Source organism: Mustela nigripes, chromosome 1, assembly GCF_022355385.1.
Source record: "Mustela nigripes isolate SB6536 chromosome 1, MUSNIG.SB6536, whole genome shotgun sequence".
Classification (NCBI taxonomy): Eukaryota; Metazoa; Chordata; class Mammalia; order Carnivora; family Mustelidae; genus Mustela; species Mustela nigripes.
In genome coordinates, this window is record NC_081557.1 from 154,741,690 (window position 1) to 154,767,683 (window position 25,994).

The following is a 25,994-nucleotide window of genomic DNA, read 5'->3' on the forward strand; positions in this document are numbered from 1 at the left end:
GGAGAGATGCCAAGGTGGTTTCCTTAAGAACTGTTATATGTTAAGGAGAGATCTCAAGGTAAAAGGATAAGTAACACTTTTTCATGCAGATAGAAAAACAGATACAAAGTTTCTGAGGCAGGATGAAGTCTGGCACATTTCAGAGCCCAAATGTGTAATTGGGCTTGAAATTACATTATTTCAAGTGTAATTGAAGCTTGAAAAACAAGGAGACAAGTTGTTATAAAATAGGGTATGGTGAGGCAGACAGTTGCTACATTATGGACGACCTTGCTGGTTATGTTAAGATATGTGTATTTTAGCTTGCCTTTCTCTATATCTTGCTTTTTTTCTACCCATCACTTGAGGTAGTAGTGAAGTCCTTCTCAAATGTAAATTTACATCTGAATGTTAAGTGTTAAAAAGTTATTATAACCACTCTACTATTACTACTGTGGAGGGATGGATGCTGGTTCTATCACTTCCAGTAATACAGCTAAATATCCAAACATAAGACAATTTGACATACAAGGTTTTTTTCCCCCTGAAAATGACACTTTCAGATCAACAATATATTTTGAAAGGAAATTTGAGAAGAATGGCTTATTTATCAGCAATAGCCTTTTTGTAGTTAGTTTCTCAAACAGTTTTTAGTTCTGGAAATCCAATCTGTTAATGTAGATTTGTATCTTTGTGCCTGTCTTAGAATTATTCAAGCTGAAATTTATTTCCCCATTAATAACCCAGCCATTTTTTAAATGCGAAATGTAAGTGTTCTGAGTATGTTTAAATAAGCTTAAGGTAAGCTATGATATTTGATAGTTTAGGGGTATTAAATGCATTTTCAATTTTTAAAAAAAAAAAAATCAGTTTCCAAAGTTATGTTTTTATAAAGTATTATTTTCTGTAGATCTACTTAATGAAGATTTCGAAGGCAGATGTATACATATGCTTATTTATTATGGTGAGCAAATAGAGACCACTTTTATTTTCCATTCCTTGGAAATCGGCTACGGAAATCATAGCCACATTATAGAGTGTAAATCATTGAGATCCCTTATGACCATAGACATTTGCTATAATGAAGGGTGTCAGTGCACTAAATAAGGAATAGCTCCTATGACAGCTAAGAGCATCAATTCTTTGCAAATGACATGATCTTGTATTTTTTTTTAAGATTTTATTTATTTATTTGACAGAGAGAAAGATCACAAGTAGGCGGAGAGTCAAGCAGAGAGAGAGAGAGAGAGAAACAGGCTCCCGCTGAGCAAAGAGCCCGATGTGGGGCTCGATCCCAGGACACTGAGATCATGACCTGAGCCGAAGGCAGCGGCTTAATCCACTGAGCCACCCAGGCGCCCCTGATCTTGTATTTTGTTAGTCATTTGGACATTATATTGGGAAGTTTCCAAATGATGTGGGTGGAAGTAAAATTTCTCACTATCAAACTGCTAGTGCTCCTTATAACTAAATGAGAAAAAAAAATCATGAAAATAATCTTTTATTTTCTCTCCCTAGTGAAGAAAACTCCTTTAATCACACTTAAGTTTATGTCAAGATAAATATTTTCTTATTAAACTTGTCTATCATAGTGAAAATAGAATTGCAACAGAACTTTTGAACTAGCTTGATAGAAAATTCCTTTCACACAAAGAATTCCAGTGACAAAAGTACAAAGTGAATTTCTATAGTAGTTTTAGTTAGATGTTTAAAGTGCCAGTTCAAACTCAAGTTTCTACAGTTGAAACTTTCAAGAATACATTTAATGGAACATTTATGACCTGTGCCGTTAATCTTACTCAAAACCTTCATTTTTGTGGTATTTACAAGACTGAGAAAGGCCTATAAGTTTCAACTTTATCTAAATGTTGGTAATTTTTTAAATAAACTTTTTATTTTGAGATGACTATAGATTTGGTGCAGTTGTAAGAAATCAGATTGATTCCATGTTCTCTTTATCTGACTAGCTTAATTTTCATTCCTGTGCTGACAAAATGATTTGATTTCTCTCTCTCTCTTTTCCTCTCTTTTTTTATTTATTTTGTCTGGAACACAGAGTCTAGTCCTTTCTTATTGAGGTGAATTTTTTAAAATTAATTAATTCACTAATTAATTATTGAAATATAGTTGGCACACGATATTACAGTAGTTTCAGGTGTACAACAGTGATTTGACAACTCTATGCATTATGCTGTGCTCCCCTTCTGTCACCCTACAGTGCTATCACAGTACCACTGACCATATCCCTAATGCAGTATATTTCATCCCCATCACTCATTATTCATTCCATGACTGTACCTTCCATTCCCCTTCACCCATTTTGCCCATTCCTCCATCATCCCCCTATTCTGGCAGCTACCAGTTCTCTATATTTAAGTATTTATTTCTTCTATTTATGTTTTTTAGTTTTCTGTTTGATTTTTTTTTAATTCCACATGTAAGTGAAATCACATGATATTTATCTTGCTCCTTCTGACTTCTTTCACTTAGCATAATAACCTCGAGGTCCATCCATTTTGTCACAAATAACAAGATTTCATTCTCTTTTATTCCTGGGTAATATTCCATTATATACAAATGCTACATCTTCTTTATCCATTTATCTATTGATAGACACTTAGATTGCTTCCATGTCTTGGCTATTGTAAGTGGTGCTGTAATAAACATAACAGTACAAATGTCTTTTTGAATTAGTGTTTTTGTTTTATTTGGGTAAATACCCAGTAGTGGAATTACTGCGTCTGTGCTATTTCTTTTTCTGATATTTTGAAGAACCACCATACTATTATCTACAGTGGCTACACTAATTTACATTCTTTACAGTAGTATATAAGCACTCCTTTATCTCTACATCTTGCCAACACTTGTTATTTTTTTGTCTTTTTGCTTTTAGCCATTATGATAGGTGTAAGGTAACATCTTTTGATTTGCATTTCCCTGATGATGTGTGATTTTGGGTATTTTTTCATGTGTCTGTCATCTGTATGTATTTTTGAGAAAAATGTTTATTTAGGCCCTTTGCCCATTTTTTAATTGAATTTTTTGGGGGGGTTGAATTTTATAAGTTCATTATGTATTTTGGATATTAATTCCTTATTAGATAGGATATATCTTATTGGATGTATCATTTGCAATCCAGTCTCCTGTTCAGTAGGTTGCCTTTAATTTTGTTGATGGCTTCCTTTGCTGTAGAAAAGCTAAGTGTTAAATTTTAATTCATAAAGATAAACAACATTCATGAACAACAAGGCATGTGTAAAAATTACTGAGTTCTACTGAAGATTCATGAAGTTGACACAGAGAGGGTGAACTGTAAATAAATGTGTTTGGTGGATATTACTATGTTGTTGTTGTTTGTTTATACTAGTTGCAGTGATTAATGAACTGCTTTATCAGGCCTCAGTTTCCACCCCCAACCTCTGCTGGGTTTTTTTGGCCAAGTTAAGGGACTGTCTAACTTTTTTGATACAATGCCCATTTGTTCACTTTTCTGAAACTATAATAATTCAGAGCATTGACAGACAGAGAATATGTCCCAAAGTGCATAGATTATATTGTCTAGTGATCCCTACTAATGCGGGAACAGGGGAGTACCTGAACCTAGCTTTCTCCTCATGGCCTTATGAGTGGCCTGTGAGAGGGGAAACTGTGGCTTCAAAGTAGAGCTTTTTCTCTCTCTCTCTTTTTTTTTTTTTGGCAAATTAAGGGATTTTTTTTTTTTTTTAAGTTGAATTTACCCAGAGACACTTGGGTATTTTTGACCCAATGAAAGTCTATTGTTAAAAAGATTGATATTTAAAATATTTAAAAGTTGTAAGCTTCAGGGACTTACCAGTCAGAAATATAATGGTCACATATATACAACAGGATGGCTGTGCTAACCTACGCATCTGAGTAGTAGTCCTTTTTTTTTTTTTTAATTTTTTTAAAGATTTTATTTATTTATTTGACAGAGAGAGATCACAAGTAGGCAGAGAGGCAGGCAGAGAGAGAGAGGAGGAAGCAGGCTCCCTGCTGAGCAGAGAGCCCGATGTGGGACTGGATCCCAGGACCCTGAGATCATGACCTGAGCCGAAGGCAGCGGCTTAACCCACTGAGCCACCCAGGCGCCCAGTAGTAGTCCTTTTTAATGGCCCACTTCACTAAGTACCTCAACCTAATTAAGAATGATTTTGATTACAGTGGTCTTGCAGCTATTTTTCACATACAAATAAAATGTTTTGAGGTAAAAATATTTGTTTTTCATGTGCAAAAGAATGTTACAGTTGACCCTTACACAACCCAGGAGTTGCAGACACTGATGCCCTGCACAGTCAAGAATCTGTATATTAAAAAAAAAAAAAAAAAAATCTGTGTATAATTTTTGATTCCCCCTCAAAATTAACTACCAATTGCCTAAGATTGAATGGAAACATTACCAGTAACAGTCAATTAATATATACTTTGTATGTTATGTATATTACATAATGTAGTCTTACAATAAAGTAAGCTGGGGAACAGAAAATGTTATGAAGAAAATCACAGGAGATAAAACATTTATATATTGTACTGTAATTATTGAAAACCGTCCACACATAAGTGGATCCACAGAGTTCGAATCTATGGTGTGCAGGGTTCAACTGTAACTAATATATTTTTTGGTATCACTCATTAAAAGTTAATAGCTGTGGTGAGCTTCTTGAGGTTAGTGAATGTTTCCTCTTAAGCTTGGCAGCTTCAGCCACCATTTCTCTGCTGGATACAATATGGATATTTTCTGTAATTGTGAAAAACATGTCATCATTCTCCCTTGTTGGAATTAAGAAGTACATTCAGTTTTTTGAATTATAAAACAAATGGTTGATTTATATTTCAAGCATTTCTGTATATAGTCCATTCTTAACTATCTGAAAATGACAGGGCTTCTTATATTTGTAAATGTTAAGCTATAATCCACAGAACTTCAGTAAACTCCTGAAATTGGTCATAGAACTTTACACCTTTATGGTTTCTGAAACGTTTGTCAGTCTTCAGTGATGTTTAGATTTGCGATTGGACAAACAGGTCCAAAGAAGTAGCAATCTAACTAAAAGGAATTAGGAAAACGTTAGCTTAATTACTTTATTGTAAGAGTGCTAGGAAATTTTGAACTGTGGGTAGCAGACCTGCAATGCATAGCAATTTACCTTGCATAAAAATTTATGTATACAAATGAGAGGTATAGTACATTGACTATTAAAATGTTTTATTCATTCACTCATTATTATATTCATTTTTTCAATTTCGGTTGTATAATTTACCAAGTCAACCTTTTATGAGCCAGACACCAGGGTAGTTCACAACTAAAACCTGATAAATCTTTGAAAGTTCTATCTTAAACTATTACATATACTGTGAAATCTAATTTTTATATTCCATTTTATTCTTAATCAGTCTTGGAGAAAATAGGACAGAAGACACTAAATATAATGGAAACCCTTTTGAATGATTGCATAGTTCACAAGTTGTGCATGATTATGATGAATGTCATATTACATAAAATACATTGTAAAAGTGAAAATATAAATGATTCTTTGTGTAATTGAAAGGTGTTTCATTTGTTTTTATCTTTTTGGCTTTTTGTTTTTAGTTTCTGGCTTATTTGCTTTTTTTTCACATGACATACAGACTCATGTCGTTGCTTTGAGCTTGCCTTGTCTGTGTTCAAATCTCAACTCTGTCCCATCTTTGCTATATGACCATCTGCATGTTACTTAACCTCTCCATGTTAAACTTCCTCAACTATGAAATGGGGATAATACTACCTAAAAGAGTTGTATTAACTAGTTTAACATGCAAAAGTCCTTATAAGACCACCTGAGATGAATTAAGCGTTATTATATATAGGCTCATTATGTGTTTAGTAGGAAAACAAAAGCCTTGCAAGAGTGTCTAGATTGATCCATCCCAAGTCTACTTCTTACTAGCTTTTTAACTCTGAGATAAGTTACTTATCTGGGCCTCAGTTTCCTCATGTAAGATTAAGATATTTATTACATCTACCTCTTGGACTTGCAGAGTTTCAATGAATTATATGCATGGAATGATTAACACAGTATTTGGCCTATAAGTAAGCCCTCAAAAATTTGTAGCTGTTACTGTTTTTTTAAATATTGATTCATTCATTTTAGAGAGAGGGCGAGCATGAGTGAGTGTGGAGGGAGAGGAAGAGAAGAAGTGGACTTCAAGCTGAGCATGGAGCCCAATGCAGGGCTCAGTCTCCTGCCCTAAAATCGTGACCTGACCCAAAACCAAGAGTCGGTGGCTTAATCGACTGTGCCACCCAAGCATCCCTATTACTATTTAGTATTTTATTATAAATACAAAATGAAGACAGTAATTACTATCTTACCATTTCAAACAACAGTTGTGATCAATGAATGTATCTGTGAAGATCAAGTGAACAATTTAGTGTAATCCAGAAGTGTGTTTTACTTACTAATTATCTGATACTTTAAAAATTAATTGTACTGTGGTGGGGGCATCTGGGTGACTCAGTTGGTTAAGTATCAGACTTGCAATTTTGGTCATGCCATGATTTCATGGTCCGGATATCTAGTTCAGACTCAGGCTCTGCACAGAGTCTGCAAGGGATTCTCTGCCCCTCCACCCATGCCCCACCATTCACACATTCGCTCTCTCTCTTTCTCTCAAATAAATAAATAAAATCTTTAAAAAGTTAATCTACTATTATGAATAATCAGAATTTAATAAAAATAACTGAGGGTATATTTCTTACTTGTATCTTTTCCTAGTCTTGGTGGCAAGCTAGAAGGCTATTCTATTTTTTTTTTTTCAATTTAAATTGCTAAGTGACCTTGGCATATAATTCAGTAAATATTATACATTAAAGCTATTCAAATTGAGCACAAGTCCTAAACCATTTTTTCCATAAATAGCCTGAGCTATGCTATCATTTAATTGTCTTCATTGTATAGGCCCCTTGGCTTTAAGAAATGGAAACAAATTCAGAAAAACTCAATGAAAAAGACTATTTCCATAAGCTCCTCTTTTGCACTATTTTTAGATTCCTGATCTGCACATTTAGAAAATTTTTGATTTTAGTATCTTTACTTTTACATATAATATCAATATAAGCCATGTTAGAGGATTTCCAAAATGCAATTATTTTCAAATAATTGTTGATTATCAACTAGAATAGGGTAAATATATGGGTATTTTTTCCACACATTACTCTGCTAAAAATTTAATGACTGTTTGATAAACAGACTAATTACATATAAAGTTATGCATCTTCCACTTATTTTACTATTTTCACAGAAAATCTTATGAATACAAGTCTTTCTTAATTCCAAAAATGGCTATTGATTGCTTTAGTAATTTAACATAATTAACAAAATTATTTTATCTTAATTTTTGGTTTCTTAATCTTATATTTCCAATTATTTTTTAAACTTCTTTAGAAAAGATATGAAATTTCTCTTTTGGTGATTTCTGTTGACTTTCAGCATTTTAAAAAGAATTAATTTAAGAAAGTATAAACATACTGTTATCATGTATAAAGGAAATCCTCAAAAGGGAAGAAAATCACATTCTAAAGTAGTGATTATCATTGAATCTTACTACTAAAAAAATACAATTGACTTATTTCATAATTTGACAAAAGGGTCTCAGAATTTTAAGACTAGTAAGAGGAAATGCCAGTCACAAGGAATTTTTTCTAGCTCACTCCTGACATTGATCAACAGTTTGGAAAATACTTCTCTAAATATGCTACATTGTGATTTTTTTTTTCTTGTTAGGAATCTTTCCCTGAAATTAACAAAAGACATTGATCAGGAAGTCAGGTGCTCCCATATCAGCCGAATGCCCAGCAGTCCATCTGCAGACTGGCCCCTGCAAGGTGTGGAAGAAAATGGAGGCCTGGATTCTTTGCCCTTCAGACTGATGTTACAGGACTGCACAGCCGTCAAGACGTTATTATTGAAGATGAAGAGAGTCCTTCAAGAGGTAATGGTTTACTCTAAGATTAATGTCTTTCAGTGCTGGTAGACAGTGGAGTCCGCAGACTGGTTAGTCCCTCCTCTGTTAATAATTAACTGCATGGCACTGGGCAGGGGCCAGGTATCCTCTTGCATCTTAGATTTTCTCATTTGTCAAATGAAAGATGTGGAGCTCCAGTTTATAAGGTACTCTTCAGCTCTAAAATTCTAAGATTCTGTGAAGGAATTGAAAAAGAATAAATTGACACCAAATCTGGGCAAAGTTGGTTAAAGAGAAATGGGCATCAGATTTTAACCTATGTTTGTTTAGATGTTGTTACAAAGCTATTGAAAGACCTATTAAATGGACTTCCTTTTTTTTTTTTTTTTTTAAAAGAGAGTGAGTTGGAGGAGGGGCACAGGAATAGGCAGTGAGAGCATCCTAAGCAGTCAACACACCCAGCGCCAGGCCCAGTCCCATGACCCTGAGATTATGACCTGAACCAAAAATCAAGATTCCGATTCTCAGCTGACTGAGCCACCCAGGTCCCCTAAATGAATTTCATTTTAATGATATTGATCCTTTATTTATATGATACCATAAAAGTAGTGTTAATCATTTTTGTCCCAGTTAGCACTCAGTCTAGTGAGATTTAATCTGAGTGAGTGACTGATTTGCCTACTGAATACAGTTGCCCTCCTGCAGTCTGTGCTCAGATAATGAGTTAGTTAGGAGAATGCATAGTGGATTATTTCCTCTTTATGCCAAGTAATCAGCCATTCTTCAGGATTTAAGTATGCTGTGGGTTTATTTTTATATTTACAACTGTATTCTTTGGAGATTTCTATAAGCAGTGTACATATTAATGTTATTTCAGACATATAAAATGAGAGGTCAGAAATTTTAAATGACTTCCCTCTACTAGTTGTATGAATTCAAGACAACAGCCTGGGTTTTCTGACTCCAAAGTTAGTGACTTTTTACTGTATCCCACTATTGTTCAATTGATTCGTAGTAATTGATAGGAAATGATAATAAATAATGTGAGAAAAGAAAAATATAAATATTTAGAATGAGTAGTATTATGGTTCCCTTAGAAAGATGATCTCTAATAATTTGTTTTTCTAATACTTCAGTGATGATAATAATAATAATAATGCTAGCAGCTACCACTAGAGGCCAGAATGGAATTAGGAAGAGAGAAGGGAATTTAAGAGAATACATACCATAGACTATTGGGAGCATTCAGTCATGTGTTCTTATCAGCTGTTAATGTAAAAACTGGAAGAGATATCTGCATTCTATACCAGTTATATTGCTGTGGTGGTTTTGGGTCTAGAATCTAAATAGTGGTATCCAGGAGTAGTGCTTTTATATTTGATCACTCTTAGAATTTCAGGAATTTTATGAACTGTCAGTTATAAAACTAACATAGTCTTTATATAGTTCGACATAAAGAAGAATGTGTATTCTGTTGCTTTGGGATGAAATATTCTGAATATATCTGTGATGTCGACATAAAAACTAAATTATATACACTTATAATGAAACACATTATATTTTAGAAGGGTAATCAATACTCAAAACCCATTGTTTCCTATTTTTTTACTATATTCTGCTATTAACTATTTACATCTATTGGATCTATATATAGAAATATCATAGAACGGCTGCTGTGTAAATTTTCCAATTTTAGATACATATATGTCATTTTGGTAGCTTAAAATCAGCCACACAGGAGTTTTATGCCATAGGAATTGACAAAAACTACAAATTAGGGCTTTAATTTTTGGTAAGCCTGTTATATATTTAAGACTGCACTATATTTATGACTGGTTTCTATACTGAAATGTAAGTGTTCTGCTGCACTTGTCAATTCTCCCTGACTTTTGGCTTAACATGCAGACCAAATCTCTGAACAAAGCAAGCTTAATAACAACTGTTATATTGAAAGATACTAATCTCAATGTCTGTAGTGTTCAACTGTTCAGCTTGAGCCGTTCCCTTGGTCTGAGTTTTAATTAAAAAATCAACAAGGAAAAGGGAAGTAGGAAGAACAGACAGGAAGTGTCAAAGGCTTTCTTAGGGTAATTTAAAAAATATTTAATATTTAAATATTTAATATTTTTAAAATATTCAGTGATATTCACTATGGAGTCAGTGTCCTGAATATATTGAGATTGTTTTTATACTTCCATCTGTTTTTATTCATTAAAGAATATTTGAAGAAACTGAAGAGAATTGATTTTTAAAGCTGATGTATAAGGAGTAATTATTATTGTTTGCTAAGCCCATCCAGAGAGTGTGTGTGGGGGGTCTTATTCTTTATTGTCAACAAGAAAAGCAATATTATGATATGATTAGCATAGACAACTCTTCTAGTCTTTATAATAGATACCTTTAAAGAAAGTTGTTTATTTAAATATTCTTGGGGCGCCTGGCTGGCTTAGTAAGTGGAGTATGCAACTCTTGATCTCAGTGTTGGGATTTGAGCTCCATGTTAAATGTAGACATTACTTAAATAAATAAACTTTAAAAAATGTTCTCTAAGCCAGGAATTTTCAAACAGCAATTTACTTCTCAGTTACTTTTTTTATGTTGTATGGCAGTCCCACTTTTATACGCAGATTATTTTTTAACTTTAAGAAAGACCCAGTTTTGGGGGCACCTGGGTGGCTCAGTGGGTTAAGCCGCTGCCTTCGGCTCAGGTCATGATCTCAGGGTCCTGGGATCGAGTCCTACATCGGGCTCTCTGCTCAGCAGGGAGCCTGCTTCCCTCTCTCTCTGCCTGCCTCTCCGTCTACTTGTGATTTCTCTCTGTCAAATAAATAAATAAAATCTTAAAAAAAAAAAGACCCAGTTTTTTGGATTTGATTATTTATTTGATTTTTAAAATGAAAAGGGATTAATGAGTTTAATATATCATGTTAAAAAATGCTCCTACTTAAGATTTTTCCCAGTGGTGTTCTGTTGTATTAAATTTTAATTTTGAGGTGGGTTAAATGTGGATAATTTGAGTGGAATCTCATACTTTTAATTTTGTTCTCCCTTTTTGAAGATCATTTGCTATTATTAAAATGCACATGCATATTTCCAACAGCTCTGAAAACGTTAACTCTTTTATTTGGAAAAAAAAAAAAAAAGATCGACTTTGGGCCCTTAGAAATTCTATTGTCACTTTATTCTTCAGCATTAGTGATAAAAGTCACTGTAGCAAGGGGAAAACAATGTCATTTTATTTCTTCCTTTTTTGTTATTTTTTCCACATAATTCTATTAATAGTATAAGAAGAGAATGTTTAATGTCTACAGAGAAAGTTTCTGTTCTCTTTCCTTTTAGTTTTTTCTGTTCTCTTTTGTCACTCTCTCATGAAGTTTGTTCATACTGTAGTAACTAGCTGAGAAGACTACTCGGAAGAGATTTGAGGTAAAATGAGTAGTACAGTTTCTAGAAAGATAACAGCTAATAAGAACATTTATCTAAGGTTGTTTGTAATCCCCCACTACTATCCATGCCTTTTTAGTTTATATTTAACAAACAAGAACTGGGAATGTACCTAGCAAATTTCCTGAATTATAAGGCATTAAAAAAAAAAAAGAAGAAAGAAAGGAAAAAAGTTAGATAAATAACAAAAAAATAATAGTTAATGTTGTGAGATGAGTCTCTTCTCATAATATAGCTAGATTAGTGAAGGTCAGAATACCATTTATTTAAGAATCAATATAATTTACAAAGCCATAAATATTAAGGTTTGTAATTGCTGGTATAGTTCTTACCTATTTTCCTTTTTCTTGTCACAACAACCTAATAGTTCAAACTATTGAATTTTATTATCTCAAAAAATAATAATGGAAAATTTTCAAAGGTATTTTTCTATTTTTCTAATTTTAAATATAAGTCACATATTTATATAGAGAACTTCACTATTCATCATTATTCAATGGGCATTTAAGAGTTTTTTTTTTAAAAAACATATTTCATTAAAATGATTTCAGTGATTTTATAACTGACATTTTTTCTTTCTTTTTTTTTTTAATAATATTTATTTATTTGAAAGACAGAGATCACAAGTAGGCAGAGAGACAGGCAGAGGGAAAGGAAGGGAAGCAGGCTCCCTGCTGAGCAGAGAGCCCAATGCAGGACTCAATCCCAGGACCCTGGGATCATGACCTGAGCTGAAGGTAGAGGCTTTAACTCACCGAGCCACCCAGGCACCCCTATAACAGACATCTTTTCTATCCGCACATATCGAGAGCAAATGAAAAGCCTATAGAATCCCAACTCCAGCAATGGACAATTACAGATGGGAGGAAGGCAACAGTGAATAGTCATAAAGTAAGGAAATTTACCAAAAGCAAGCAGTTAGCCATGTAAATGTAGATAGCACTCTAATAATTAGACTTCTTTTTATATTTATTTTTTCAAAATAACAAAATCACAAGTTTCTGCTGTCTGCTTTATGTTTATTTGTGCTTGCTCAAAAAATGTGTTTAAAGTAAAAATTGAAAAAAGATGTGCCAGTAAAACTGCAAACACAAGAAAATGAATGGCTGTACTGTCAAATAGGTATAAATATAAGATGTATTACCAGAATCAAAGGCCTGTGTTTCATACTGATGAAAGAGTCAGTTCATCAGGAAAACATAATTATACACATGGATGGCCTATTTATGTAGCTTATAAATATATGTTACAAAATCTGACAAAACTAAATGAAGAAATAGACAAATTCACATCATAGATAATTTTAACCGTGTTCTCTCAGAATTGATAAAACAGCTACACATGAAAATCAGAAAATTTTCAGAAGATTTAAACATCATCAAGTTCTTTAACCCCACTGAGATTTATAGATTATTGCAATTAATAATAGAATTATACAATCTTTTCAAATCCGTGTGGAACATAACCAAGACAGAGTATATGCGAGGTCATAAAAAAGTCTCAATAAATTTGAAATGTAGATTGAAGAATGAAATTAAATAGGAGTCAGAAATGATTAACTAACTAGAGAAACATCAAATATTGAAAATTAAACAACAAATTACTATATACCTAATGGGTCAATTTGAAAACTTTGAGGAGAGTTTTAAAGTGTTTCAAGTGAGATGATAATGATGTTGATAATATAACACATTTGTGGTATATAGTTGAAACTATGTTTAGAAGAATTTCATAGTTTTAAAAGTTATACTTAAAGGAAGAAAGTGCTATAATTGATAATCTAAGTTTCTTCTTTAAGAAACTAGAAGGGCAAATTAAACCTAAAGGAAGAAATAGAAAGAAACATGAAGAACAAACTTAATAAAATTGAAAAGAGGTAATAGAAATAGGAAATTTATAAACCCAATTATTTTGAGAAGTTTTTAAAAAAAGGCTGAGGAAGAATAAAGAAAAAAGTAAGAAACACAAATTTCTGATGTCATCAATGAATCAAGGCAGGAATAATCAGTACTAATTCTAAAGACATGGAAAGAAGACAAGGGAATACTATTAACAACAGTTTGACAATAAATATAACAATGTAGATGAAAAGCACAAATTTCTTGACAAAAATCTAGCTTTTCAAAGTTACATAAGAAGAAAGTAAAAGTCTGCAAATTTCAATTTCTATTAAAGAAATAGATTTTATTATTTAAAAAAAATTAAGTCCAGTAGTTTCAGTGCTGAATTCCATAAAATATTTAAGAAAATCTTAAGAAAGATATTATGCCAAAAAAATATGAGGAAATACAGGAATAGAGTATGTTTCTCCAGCATGTTAGATATGGCCAGCATAAACCTATTACAAAAATCTGGCAAAATCTTTATAAGTAAAAGGAAATTACAGAAAAATTCCCTTTATAAATATAAATGTGCAAGTATTTTAAAAATTATTAAATGAAATTGAGGAACATATAAATAAACAATGACTTAGTTGGTTTTATTACAGGAGTACAAGGTTTGTTTAACATTCTAAAACTAATCAGTTTAGTTCACAGTATTAATGAACTAAAAGAAAAAAAAGTATGTGATTATATTGATACATGTAGAAAGCATATTTGGAAAACATTGAACACCAATTTATGGTCAAAATAAAATTCTACGTACATTAGTAATAGAAAGGAATTTTTATTCCTAGTTAACAATCATATTTAATTGTACAAAGTGAGGTACAAAAATAGTACAAAGTGAAACCTCTTTTTCACTTTGGTGAGAGGTAAGATGTCCACTCTCACCACTTTTATTTAGCATTGTGTTAAAGTCCTAGCAAGAAATAAGGCAAGAAAAAGCATTAAAAACCTTAAATATTAGAAAGAAAATGTAAAACTACCTCTATCAGTAGATGACATGGTTGTTTGTATTTACATCCCTAGGAAATCTATTAAGAAGTTAGTAATAAACCTAGAAGGAATAATGAAATATGAGATTAGCCTGGTTCAGGGATACCAAAATAAAAGGTTCCAATAAAATTATGTGTTGGTCCATAGAAAATTAACTAATACATGAAAACAACAAAGGTTTGTTGTGGTTTCTGTGATCAGGACTTTGAGGGCAGCTTACCTACCCCTTCTGGCTCAAGGCCTGTTGTGAGGTTGCACTCAAAACATCAGCCATGGATTCAGTCATATGGAAGTTGGACTGTATTTGAGGATTCACTTCCTAGCTCATTTGTATCCTGTTGTTCATAGGGTTCAGTTCTTCACTACTGGTGGCCAGAGACTGTTTCTCACTGTGTAGGCAACATGGCAAATGGTTTCCCAGGAGTGTACAATCCAAGAGAAAGGGAATGACACAAAATGAGGAGTGCTCTTTTTTTTTTTTTTTTTTTTTTTTTTTTTTGAGCAAGGACTTTTGTACCTTAGTCTCTGAAGTAACATATCATCACTTTTGTGAAATTTATTGGAAATCAAGAATAGCCTTGTTGTTAGCGTGGGAGGGCACTATACAAAGGTCTGGGTACCAGGAGGTGAAAAACTGTTGTGGCCTTTGCTATGCAAAGCTACCATAATATATCTTTTGGCCCCCCGTGATGGATCCCTCACAGTGCAAAGTACACTTATCCCTCCAAAGGCCACCCAAAGTATCATTCTGTTAGGGTATTAGAATCTCATCATGTAAGGCTTGCAGAATTGTAGACAAGGCTTAAGTATAGCAACCCAAGTTCAGTTCTCCGCTTAAAGACCTGAAAACTATTGCATAGGTTAGCATTTTCTTGTTTCAGACTTACAGCCTGGAAATGGTTCTTCACAGCTTTTAGTTTTGTCTTTTGTACTCTTGGTTCTTCCCTCCAAGTTATTCCCCCCACCCTTTTTCTTTTTAAATGAAGTTAGCACATGTTTACTTCTAAATAGTTATCTTACTCTTACATGTGCTTGTAGATGTAGATTTCCAGAGGCCTCTTTTCATTTTGCACTCTTTCTGTCCATTTAAGTCCAATTGCAGTGTGTTTCTATGAATAGAATTCTCTTAAATTACTTTTAGATTTCTTGCGGCTCTTATTGGAGATTCATCCATTCCATTAGGCATTCCATTAGACAAAAGCTACATCTACAAATATCTTCAAAATAAACCCTTCTTTAACTTGAAGTAGTTGATGAACAACCCCTTTAAGCTTTTAACATTTTAATTATTTGGTTGAGAGGATCTGTGAGACATACTCTAAAACCTTCAACAGGATACTGTTAGTCTGGCTGAACTGGGTATTCTTCAGCACTGCCTTTCTGTATTTCAGAACTAATAAATTTCTACAGTAATAAAAACTGTTTACATCTGGATTGGTTTAGTTGTTGCATAGGCTTATATTTTTATCAGAGTTCATCAAATTACACACTTAATGTGACAAGACGTGGAATGTCATCACATAACTGATAGCTCCATCGTTACTGGTTCCATTTTGTGCAATCTCTGTCCTTCCTTTGCAAGACCTGTAAATGAAGTATGACTATTTATCATGCAAATGAAGTTAGGGCACTAGTGTCAATTCTTACAAGTTGTATGAAAGCTTAATTTTCTCATTTTAGAGTAATGCAAGTTAAAAAAAACAATACGACACAATATTCATACAAAGCAAAGGATCCATTCTATACTCCTTGAAGAAATCTGACTGAGAATGGATAGGTTTCTGAATAAGAATGTTCTCCTTTCTTGAGGCCTGGCTTTTTATGAGGCTATAAAACCTGATATGCAAAATAGATAAGAAGGAGAAAAGTATAATTTCATGGCTCTTCTGTTATTTAAGTAACCTTAACTTTCAATAGCCCTTTAGGAGAGATTAGAGTAGGGAGAGAAAAATTATTTCCTAATTCCCAGCTCCATTTCATTAACAAAATCCCACTGGAGGAAGTATATTAGATTGGTAAAAATCACCGGTGTCTGAAATCATGAAGATCTAGGGGTGGTTCTCACTTCTGCCTACAAGTTGATTAAGATTTTTGAGTCTCGCTTTCATCACATGTAACCTTACTAACCATCCCATAGAGTTATTTGGACAATTAAACAATAAAATATATATAATAGGTCATCACAGGTAGAGTATAGGGAAAGTATCCATGAACAAAAATTATTTTGCTTGTGTGATTATTAATGACTGTCAAACTAGGTGACAAATATGAGAGATTTCTTAAACACTTGGAAATGTACTGGTGAATGTTCTTAGTAGGACAAAGTGTTGCACTATTGAATAATAATTTAATATTAATCAGTGTTAATAAAGGTTATACTTGCTGAAACTAAAGGTAGAAGTATTATTGTCATTTTGGTTTTCTGGTCTTTCAGTTGAGGTGGCACATTTGAACTGATATTCTTTGGCAGTAGACCTACTACATGTCAATTGAATTTCCTATTTTCAGTCAATATATAAGAAAGGATTTTACAAGTAAGAAATGATGGTAACAGACCCTGGTGGTAGCAATTGAAGCAATGAGAAGGGAAAAGATGTGTGATGTGTTCTGAAAGCAATGCCAAAAATAATTGTTGTGAATTGGAATTGGGTGGTGATGGAAAGAGAAAAGCAAGGATAACTGACAGTTTTAATTTGAGTAATGGGCCTGTTTTTGCCACTTCCTGAGACTGGGCCTAGTAGAAGAGGAGTAACCTGTGTGAGAAAGGAAGGAAACAAGAGTTCAGTTTTGGCCAGGTTAAGATTGAGGTGTTTATTTAGACATGCAAGGACATGTGTCAAGTAGAAATTCAGGTTAACATTTACAAACCCAGAAAGATTCGGGTAGACATACATAGATTGAATATTCACAATTACTTAGATTCTGTTTAAAACTATAGAAAAGAGAACTTGTAACTGAAACCACAGCAGGATGCTCCAGTATCTAATGATGAGAAAAATCAAGAAAAAGAGTGTCCAGTAAGATGGAAAGAATACTAAGAGTATAATGTCAAGAAGCCAAGAGAAAACATGGCTTTGAGAATGCCAGCCTGAGGAATGGTGCTGAGAAGTAAGTATGACAAGAAAAGAAAAGATGAAGTCATTTGATTCAGGAAATCCATTAATTCCAAGAGTATATTACATAAGCATTAAAAATTTTGATATGTAAAATGACCTATTCAAGGTGTTCGTTTATAAAGCAACAACCTAGAATAGAAATAGTAACCATTTCTACCTGGTTCTCAATTATTAAGTTATTGGTTCATTTATTTACAAGGCATGGTCTTTGAATAATACATGTTCTGAGATAATTTCAAAATTTATTTTTAAATGGAGAACCTGGGTAGCTCAGTCGATTGTGCATCCAACTCTTGATTTCAGCCCAGGTCATGATCTCAGGGTTGTGAGATGGAATCCCTGGTTGGGCTCCATGCTGGTCATGGAGCCTGTTTAAGATTCTCTGTCTCTCCTTCTACCCACCCTGAAAACCTCTCTCTCTTTCCCCATATACATATATATAGATAGATAGATAGATAGATAGATACATACATACATACATACATACATATATAGACATAGATAGTATGTAGATAGATCCATCATTATATATATTATTAAATTATATATATATGTATTTTTAAAAGTAAGACATGTTTAGTTTTGGGGATATTGTAAATTTTATTGGACTAATAAGAATGATAAACAGTTCATTTTTGTGAACAATAAACCATTCAAGACAAAGACATTTTACCTGAATACTCTCTCCATTGAGGTATTGTTTTTCTTTTAAAAGCTGTTCAATATTTCTTAAGATTAATACACTGCAGAGGCAATGTAGCATAGTGATGACAGTATACTAGTCTGTACAGGAAAAGACTTCTCATATTTTAATATTGGTTCTCTTGTGTGACTTTGGGCAAGATGCTAATCTCTTTGTGAAAATCTGGTCTTTTCTAAAAATGGAATTACTAAGTAAGTGAATGTTTAAAATCATTCCTTAATACCATTTTTTTCCAGAATGCTTGCATTCTCCCTCTGGGTATAATATATTGATGTAATAAAATAGTTAATGTTCATATATTATTATGTTGCACAAAGAGTATTTTGAGCACAAAAATCAAATCACAGATAAGTTCATGCAGAATATGGAGTTCAAAAATATGCAAAGTGAAATATTATTAAAGAATACATATATATGTATTATACTTGAGTGTGTATATGTGTGTGTGTATATCATACTAATATACTAATATATACTAAAGTCACAAAAAGAAATATGGGTATATTAAGCATAATCAAGATAGATTACCTATGTAGAGTTAGTGAGTAAAAGAGGGGTAAACACGTACAGGTAAGGAGAGGATGACAGGACTTTGTAGGTATCATTTATTATATTAGCACTATATTTCCTAATGTGTTTCTCTTGAAATCGTTATAAACTCATAATATTTTCTTATATGTATTTAATGTTGCATTAAAAAAATCAGTCTTTCCAAATTACTCATACCCTGAATGGCTTCCTGTCCACCAGTCCCATCCTCTACAACACTATTTAGCTATGTATATCTCTGCCTGTAAAAACTGCAAAATTATGTTGGCTACTCTTTGTGATCAGTGTATCTTGTGATAGTTATTTAATGTCAGCTTCAAAATGAAGTGGGATCAAGGTGAGAAAGCCCACCAGCCAGGAAATTCTTTGCTGGTATGTGTAGTTATATTATCTGTTAATCATGTGTACTATTTTATTGCTTATTTAAAAACAAACAAACAAAACCCCAAAATTGGAACCCACAGTTTTAACAACAAATGCCAGCCTCATTATACCTGAGCACTGTGGTTGTGTTATGATCATATTCAGTAATTAATCAAATAACCACTAATATGGTTTTGCTATGCATGTCTTTCTTTTTTCTTCATGAATCCAGCATTAATGTCTCAGTTGTAATACAACTCACATACTATTGTGTAATTTGATGGGCTAAATCTGGCATCAAGAATTTCAGGCTGCAACATTGCAGATACACAGCAGATAACACCCTGCAGAATCTCCAGGGGATGCTCTGAGTGTTCAACACTTCTTGGTCGGGGGGCGGAGCAGAGAGCCACTTAAGCAAATGGTACTGTGGAAAGCCTGCCATTGTGTTCCTCTGAGACACATTTTTACTGAAATTGTGTTTTGTTTTTGTTTGAAAATCAGAAACAAAGGCGTATTTAATTACTGTGAAAATACCTATTTTTAATCACGGAGTATATGAAAGATGGTGTTACACATTTAGATAACATAATGCAATTGCTTGGAAGAAATACCAACCTTAAAGTTTTACAGATGATCAAAAGTGTTTTAGCATCTCGTGACTCATTTAGATGGAGGGCAGTTATTCCTTATGTATTTCATTTTAACCTTAATGAAAATAAAAACCTGAGAAAACTTGCCTTTATCTTAGTATAAATTTACTAATAGAAATACAGATGTTTACTACTTCATATATAGTTTTAAATAGATGAATCTTTGTTGTGTTTTTGAGGAGTAGCTACTAATAAAATCAAAATGACTTCAATTATCTTTATGACAAATAGGCTTGAGAACAAATAGATCTATTTGTCTTGTCTTTTATTAGACATCTTTGTAAATAAGAGAAGAGGAATTTTTTTTGAGAAGAGGAATTTTAAAAAAATGAAAAATTCAGGAAGATTTGATTCACTTCCCTCAAAAATATACAAATGTTTTGTTATCCATGGCTTTCATTAGGGATCAGCTAACTTTTTTTCTTGTAAAGTCCTGGCCGTAAAGTCTACATTGCAATACAACCAAGTTAGAAGTAGTCAGAAAGCAGCTATAAAACATAACAAATGAGCATAGCTGAAGTCCTATAAAACTTTATTTACAAAAATAAGGAGATTTGGGTTTTGTCCTGAACCTGTCATTTTATACTACTTAAGAAAGACATGATTAAAGTTTCATGAGGAGGCATTGTGTAGTTAAGATCTTTCTTTTAGGAGCCAGAATATACAGTCTCAATCCCATCTCTGCTTACTATCTGAATGTTTCTCACACACCACCCCCCCAAGATTTTATTTATTTATTTGTCAGTGATAGCGCAAGCGAGCGAGCGCAAAAGCAGGTAGAGCAACAGGCTGAGGGAGAAGCAGGCTCCTTGTCCCCCCCCCCCCCCCCCCCCCCCCCCAGCAAGGAGCCTAATGTAGGACTTGATCCCAGGACCCTGGTATCATGACCTGAGCCAAAGGCAGATGCTTAGCTTATTGAGCCACCCAGGCATCCCTAGCTGAATATTTCTAGGCAAGTTAAACCCTGGAGATAATGTTAACCTATCACTTAGGTTTTTCAGACTATAATGTGCATTAATGTGCTTAAAATACATGGAATAGTATTGGACACATAGCAAATTCTCAGTATGTATTAGTTTCCATTTTATTATCATTACAAAGTCTGAGGACCGCTGTTGAAATAAAGATCATGGATTTGCCATTGAGAAACCTTGAATTCAAATCTTAGATTTATAATAATCTAACAGATTATTTCATTCCATTTTATTCAGTTTTGAGGAGCATTTGGTTTCCTCACATATAATAAAAGGATAAAAATTAATTTAAATTTTATTATGAAGCTTGGGATTTAAGTTCTGTCTGGCAGTGGGGAGGTCTAAGTAAATGTTAGTTCCCATCTCTTCCTTCTCCTTCCCTCCTTTAAAAAAAAAAAACCAAAAAACACAGAACTTATTCTAGCACTAGTTCAAACTTGTTAGCCAGATGGGGCTTTGATTCTCAGTTTGGTAACACATTCATGATTCTTACTTCTTCTAGAACTGGCCTTTGATTTTGGTATTTCTATTTCTTGCATGATCCAGAATTGAAGTACAATTCTTGAGCCCCATTTTTCTGGCAGACAGTGTCCTAAATACTGCTTGTTCACCTTTCTAAATCTCTGATCAATTTTATAGTAAATTTTGAGCAGATGTCAGTGATAAATAATGTCAAAAAAAAATAGTACCTATTTTTTCCTAAAATCTTTCAAAAACTCCATTTTTTTCCCAAAATCTTATTTTTAAGAAATATTTATAAATGCTTGCTGAAATATGTCTGTTTTTAAATCATTTTCTTGCAAGAAATTCTGTTACAGAGGTGATATTCTTAGCTTCTGTTTCAGCAAACATGCAATTCCATCCTCATCTTCCCCCAACAATTCTGCTTTCCCTAAAGGTGGCACTGTGTCTAGATTTACCACGTATGATTTAAAACATTTAATTAGGTAATCCAAGGTAAAATTTAACTTTAATGCACTGTTACCTGAATTAAATTATGTTATGTATTTCTTATTTGGGGCTTTCCAAAAAGTTTGCAGTCAGCATATTGTTTTGTTTCACTTAACTCTTTGAATGTCTAGCATGATTTAGACTCATGGTTGTAGATAAGGTGTGGATTAATTCAGTATCTACTAAAAGTTCTGTGTCCAGACACAGAACTTTTCAAACCTAAGGCTGTTTTGAGACCTAAGGCTGATTTTCTAATGTTACAAGGCTTCCACATTTAGTACCTGTTTTTTTTTTTATAATTTTTTTTACCTGTTTTTTTGGGAAAAACAACCTTAGACATTTCCTTGTCTGGGTCTTTGTCAGACAAAGAAAGAAATGGAAGTCCCACTGGAGAAAAAATTTCAACCTGGAAGTATTCTTGAATTGTTTCTTCTGGACATTTCTCTGTATTAAGTTGACATCCAAGACTATTTATCTTACTGACAAATTGCTTAATACCTACCAAAGCCATATATATATATATATATATATATATATATATATATATATATATATATTTTTTTTTTTTTTTTTAAGAGGAAGAGGAAACAGTTTGTTTGGTAATGAGTAGGGGTCAAAAGAGCACTTAATATTGTTAGGGATACATATAACTATGTAGACCACAGGTCAAAAAACTGGGGGCATTGATTTTGGGAGCAAAAATCTTATAGGTAACACCTACCTCTTTGTGCATACAGCAAACATAAGAATTTATTGTTGAAAGATAGTCCACAGCTCAAGTGTAGATTTGAGAATATTGGCAATTTTAGTAATGGAAGAGATTCCAGGATTCCAGGGATGTGTGTGGGGTGGTGGTGGTGGTAAGGGGTGTTAGCATATGTGTGTACATGTGCACAGTGTCTGTGTGTGTTGGGGGTTGTTGAGTGCATGTAATTGAATGTGTTGGGGTTGGGAGGCAGGATGGAAAAGGCTTTTAAAAATAGTTCCAAAAAGCAAACACCCTAAATATATAGTTGTCTTCTATTTACTTCCTTCCTGTCAGATTAGATTTGACTATTAGCAAGACAACTTTGCAAAAAAGAAAAATAATGGGATGCTTCTAAAAGGTACACTGGGGCATATGTCTGCATTAATAGTCTTCACTTCTGAGTCCTTTTTTGGTCCTGTTTTCATCTCTTACCCACTTTTCTTTTTATTTACTATTCCCGCCTCTTTCCTGGCATTAACTTTCATCTTTGTTTCTTATGCTCTGATCTTTCCTCCTTTTGGTAGGAAAACAAGAAACAGATTACCTACCACCCTCTGTCTTTTGTATTAGCACTAGGATATTTCATATATATATATATTTTTAAATAATTAAAAAATAGCATTGATAAGTCCCAAGTGGATGTAAAACATTTCTTTAAAAACTAACATTGATCGTAGGATGCAGCATAGGCAGATGAAAAGGAAAATCCAGATATAGTTTACATTACACTTGGTTAGGATAAGTTCAAATAGACTGAAGTCATTTGTCCTAAGAGTTTAGGTAGGAAGTACAGAAATTCAAGATAGTAGATTTAAAAATATTCTTCTTATCAATCAATAAGCAATAACTATTGTTATTTGGCTTTTGATGTTTTTTATTTCACTAAAGAAGGCACCATCATGCCTATAGTCAGAAGCTAAATGGAGAGAGTTAGACACCGTAAACCACTTTTAAAGGAAGATATTTTATATATATTAATTTTGCCCCATTTCTCTCATGGTTTCTTTTTTTAATTGACTCTCTTCTTGAGCTTTGTGGTTTATTTTTAGGTTTAATATTGGGTTATGTAGCATTTTATTTTATAGGCTCTTTACTATAGCTTATATGATTCAGAACATAGACTCATGTTCTGCTATTCAGTTTTTCCACAGATATTCATTGAATAACAGTCTCTCAGGCCACAAAAAGAAAGAATGGAAGAGGAAGAAAGGAAAGATAGAAGAAAAGAGGAAAGACAGTATTTGCTTTCCAAGAAAGAGAAATACAAAGTTCTTACATTCAGAAAATAAAGTCAAGTTTAAAGCCTGAAGTTCCTATATGTGTGGGGCATTGTACAAGAAATAGATCCCCACAAATTAATATTCTGAAGCCCTAACTGCCAACATGACTATATTTGTAGATTGGACCTTAAAGGTATTAAATGAGGTCATAAAGATGGGGCCTTAATCCAGTATGACTGGTGTCCTTACACTAAGAGACACACGCACATGGAGCATTGGGGCATAGACCAGCATAGTGAGAAAAGCATGTAAAAATAAACAGGGAAAGTGGTCATTTGAAAGCCAAGGACAGAGGTCTCAGCAAAAACTGAACTTCTCAACACCTTTGTGTTGGACTTCTGGCATACAGACTATGAGAAAAGAAATTTAAACTACCATTTTGTTATAGCAGTTCTAGAAAACTAATGTACAAGTCAACATCCCAGATAAAGAAACCAAGCCAAAAGCAGATTTTATACAGGAAATATGAAAACGTGGTTTTACTAGTACATAGAGGACCACCAAAGGAATGACACAGACTTACAATATTGATCAAAAAGCAGAAATCAGCTGCTTGTTTTTATACATTCATCTGTGCATGTGGTAAGAAGCCTTGACAGCTTTCTTTGGTAATAAGAAAGGGGCAATGCTCTCTGTGTGATTTCACTGTTAAAATGGCCAAGAGTTTAAGTTAATTTTATGTTAATTTTGTGCAGAAGCATTTTGTGGTCAGCAGTTCTGTTCAGAAAGTAATCTGGTGACAATTTGCAGGATTTATGGGAGTAAATTAAAGATTGCTGGGGGGAATGAAACTCAGCTTGGACTGATCCAGGTGTGAGGTAATAAGAGTGTGGAGTAAAGCTGTGTTAATAGGTACTTAGGAAAAGAGAGGGAAGTCAAAGCTGTATCAAATTGAAATGAAGGGAATAATGATTTTGCATAGGGTTTGAGGAGGAAACAAATGTGGAAGATTGTTTTGATATTAAAAACTGAGATATGGAAAAAGTGGGGGTATCCCAATACTAAGGAGGAAGTTCAAAATTCTAGTTCTGGAGACAATATCATGAGCTTGATTTGATTTATGTTGGATTTGAGGTAGTGGTAGCTTGTCCAGGGGGCTCAGCATATGACTTGATGAATAAGTCATCAATACAGAAGAGGCTAGAATAAAAGGCCATGCTTAATGTTACATGATTGTGAATTGATTTGCTTAGGTATGCTTAAATGTTGTTGATATAATTTATATTATCACTCTGTGATTTGCGAAGTAGACAAGATTAGAGAAAGTTAAGAGAGAAGAGTAAAATCAAGTGGGTCTGGAAAAGAGAAGAAAGGCAAGGTATGCAAAGAAGCAGAATTATTAAAAAAAAAAAACAACTAACATTTATATAGTGCTTAGAGTCTGCCAGGCACTATGATCATTTCTAAATACTATCCCGTTTAGTCTTCCTAACAGCTGTATGATAGGGGTTCTTACTATCATCTCTGTTTCATAGGTAAGGAAACTGAGCTGCAGAGTAGTTAGCTATTTTGTAGCTAGGAATTTAATTAGCCAAGACACTCTTAGCTTCAGATTTCATGTTTTTATAATTATCTTATGCTGCGTCTCCTCCCCCTCCCTCAAAAAAGGTAGGTTTGGTGAAAATAAAGGGAAATCCAAAAGGATGGGAAAAAGAGGAAAATATTCCTACACAAAAAAGGAAAGGGTTGTCATAGTCAAATGTTTTGCAGAAGGAGGATAAAGAATTTGAGGGACTAGATTAAAAATAAAGTCCTAGAGGAGCTCCTGGTGGCTTAGTTCATTAAGTGTTTGACTCTTGGTTTATGTTCAGGTCATGATCTTAGAGTGGTGAGAACAAACCCCACCTCGGACTCCACGTTCAGCACAGAGTCTGCTTGTCTCTCCCCCTGCTAGTGCACTTCCACTCTCTTGAGCAAATAAATAAATAAATAAATAAAAATAATATCTTATTTTAAAAATGAAGTCTTTGATTTAAAAAAGAACTCATTAAGATAATGAAGGATAAATTGAATTCCAGACTTCTAGAAATTTTGGATGAAGATTAGAATGAGAAAAGTTAGGTTATGACTAGAAACAAATCATTCTTAAAACAAAATGAAACAAAGCACCTTGATCTTGAAGTAAATGGAGGGAACATAATTGGTGAATTGGAAGAAAACACTGTCTGTCTGGGACAGTCTCTTTTGCCCTGCTGATTTCTCAATACATTACTCCCTATTCACACTATTCATGCTCATGAACAGTGCTTCTTAGTTTTAGTGTCCTCTTTCCATGATATCTATGTGTGATTCCCACCACCATTTTCCTAATATATCAAAGCTACAGTGGGGCCCCCACTTTGACACATTTTTTCTTAGCCTAAACAACTGCCTAAATTCCTTTTCTCTCTCTA

The 25,994-nt window shown here is 33.4% G+C and overlaps 1 protein-coding gene across 2 annotated transcripts in view; it reads left to right on the forward strand.

Moving 5' to 3' along the window:
* The window catches only part of CCSER1 (coiled-coil serine rich protein 1), a 1,346,695-nt gene that overhangs the window by 452,772 nt on the left and 867,929 nt on the right, over positions 1 to 25,994 (forward strand). For both annotated transcript variants that reach the window (XM_059394610.1, XM_059394604.1), the window contains exon 6: positions 7,761 to 7,968. In XM_059394610.1, coding sequence (XP_059250593.1) covers positions 7,761 to 7,968 — 208 coding nt within the window. The remainder of the gene's footprint in view (positions 1 to 7,760; positions 7,969 to 25,994) is intronic.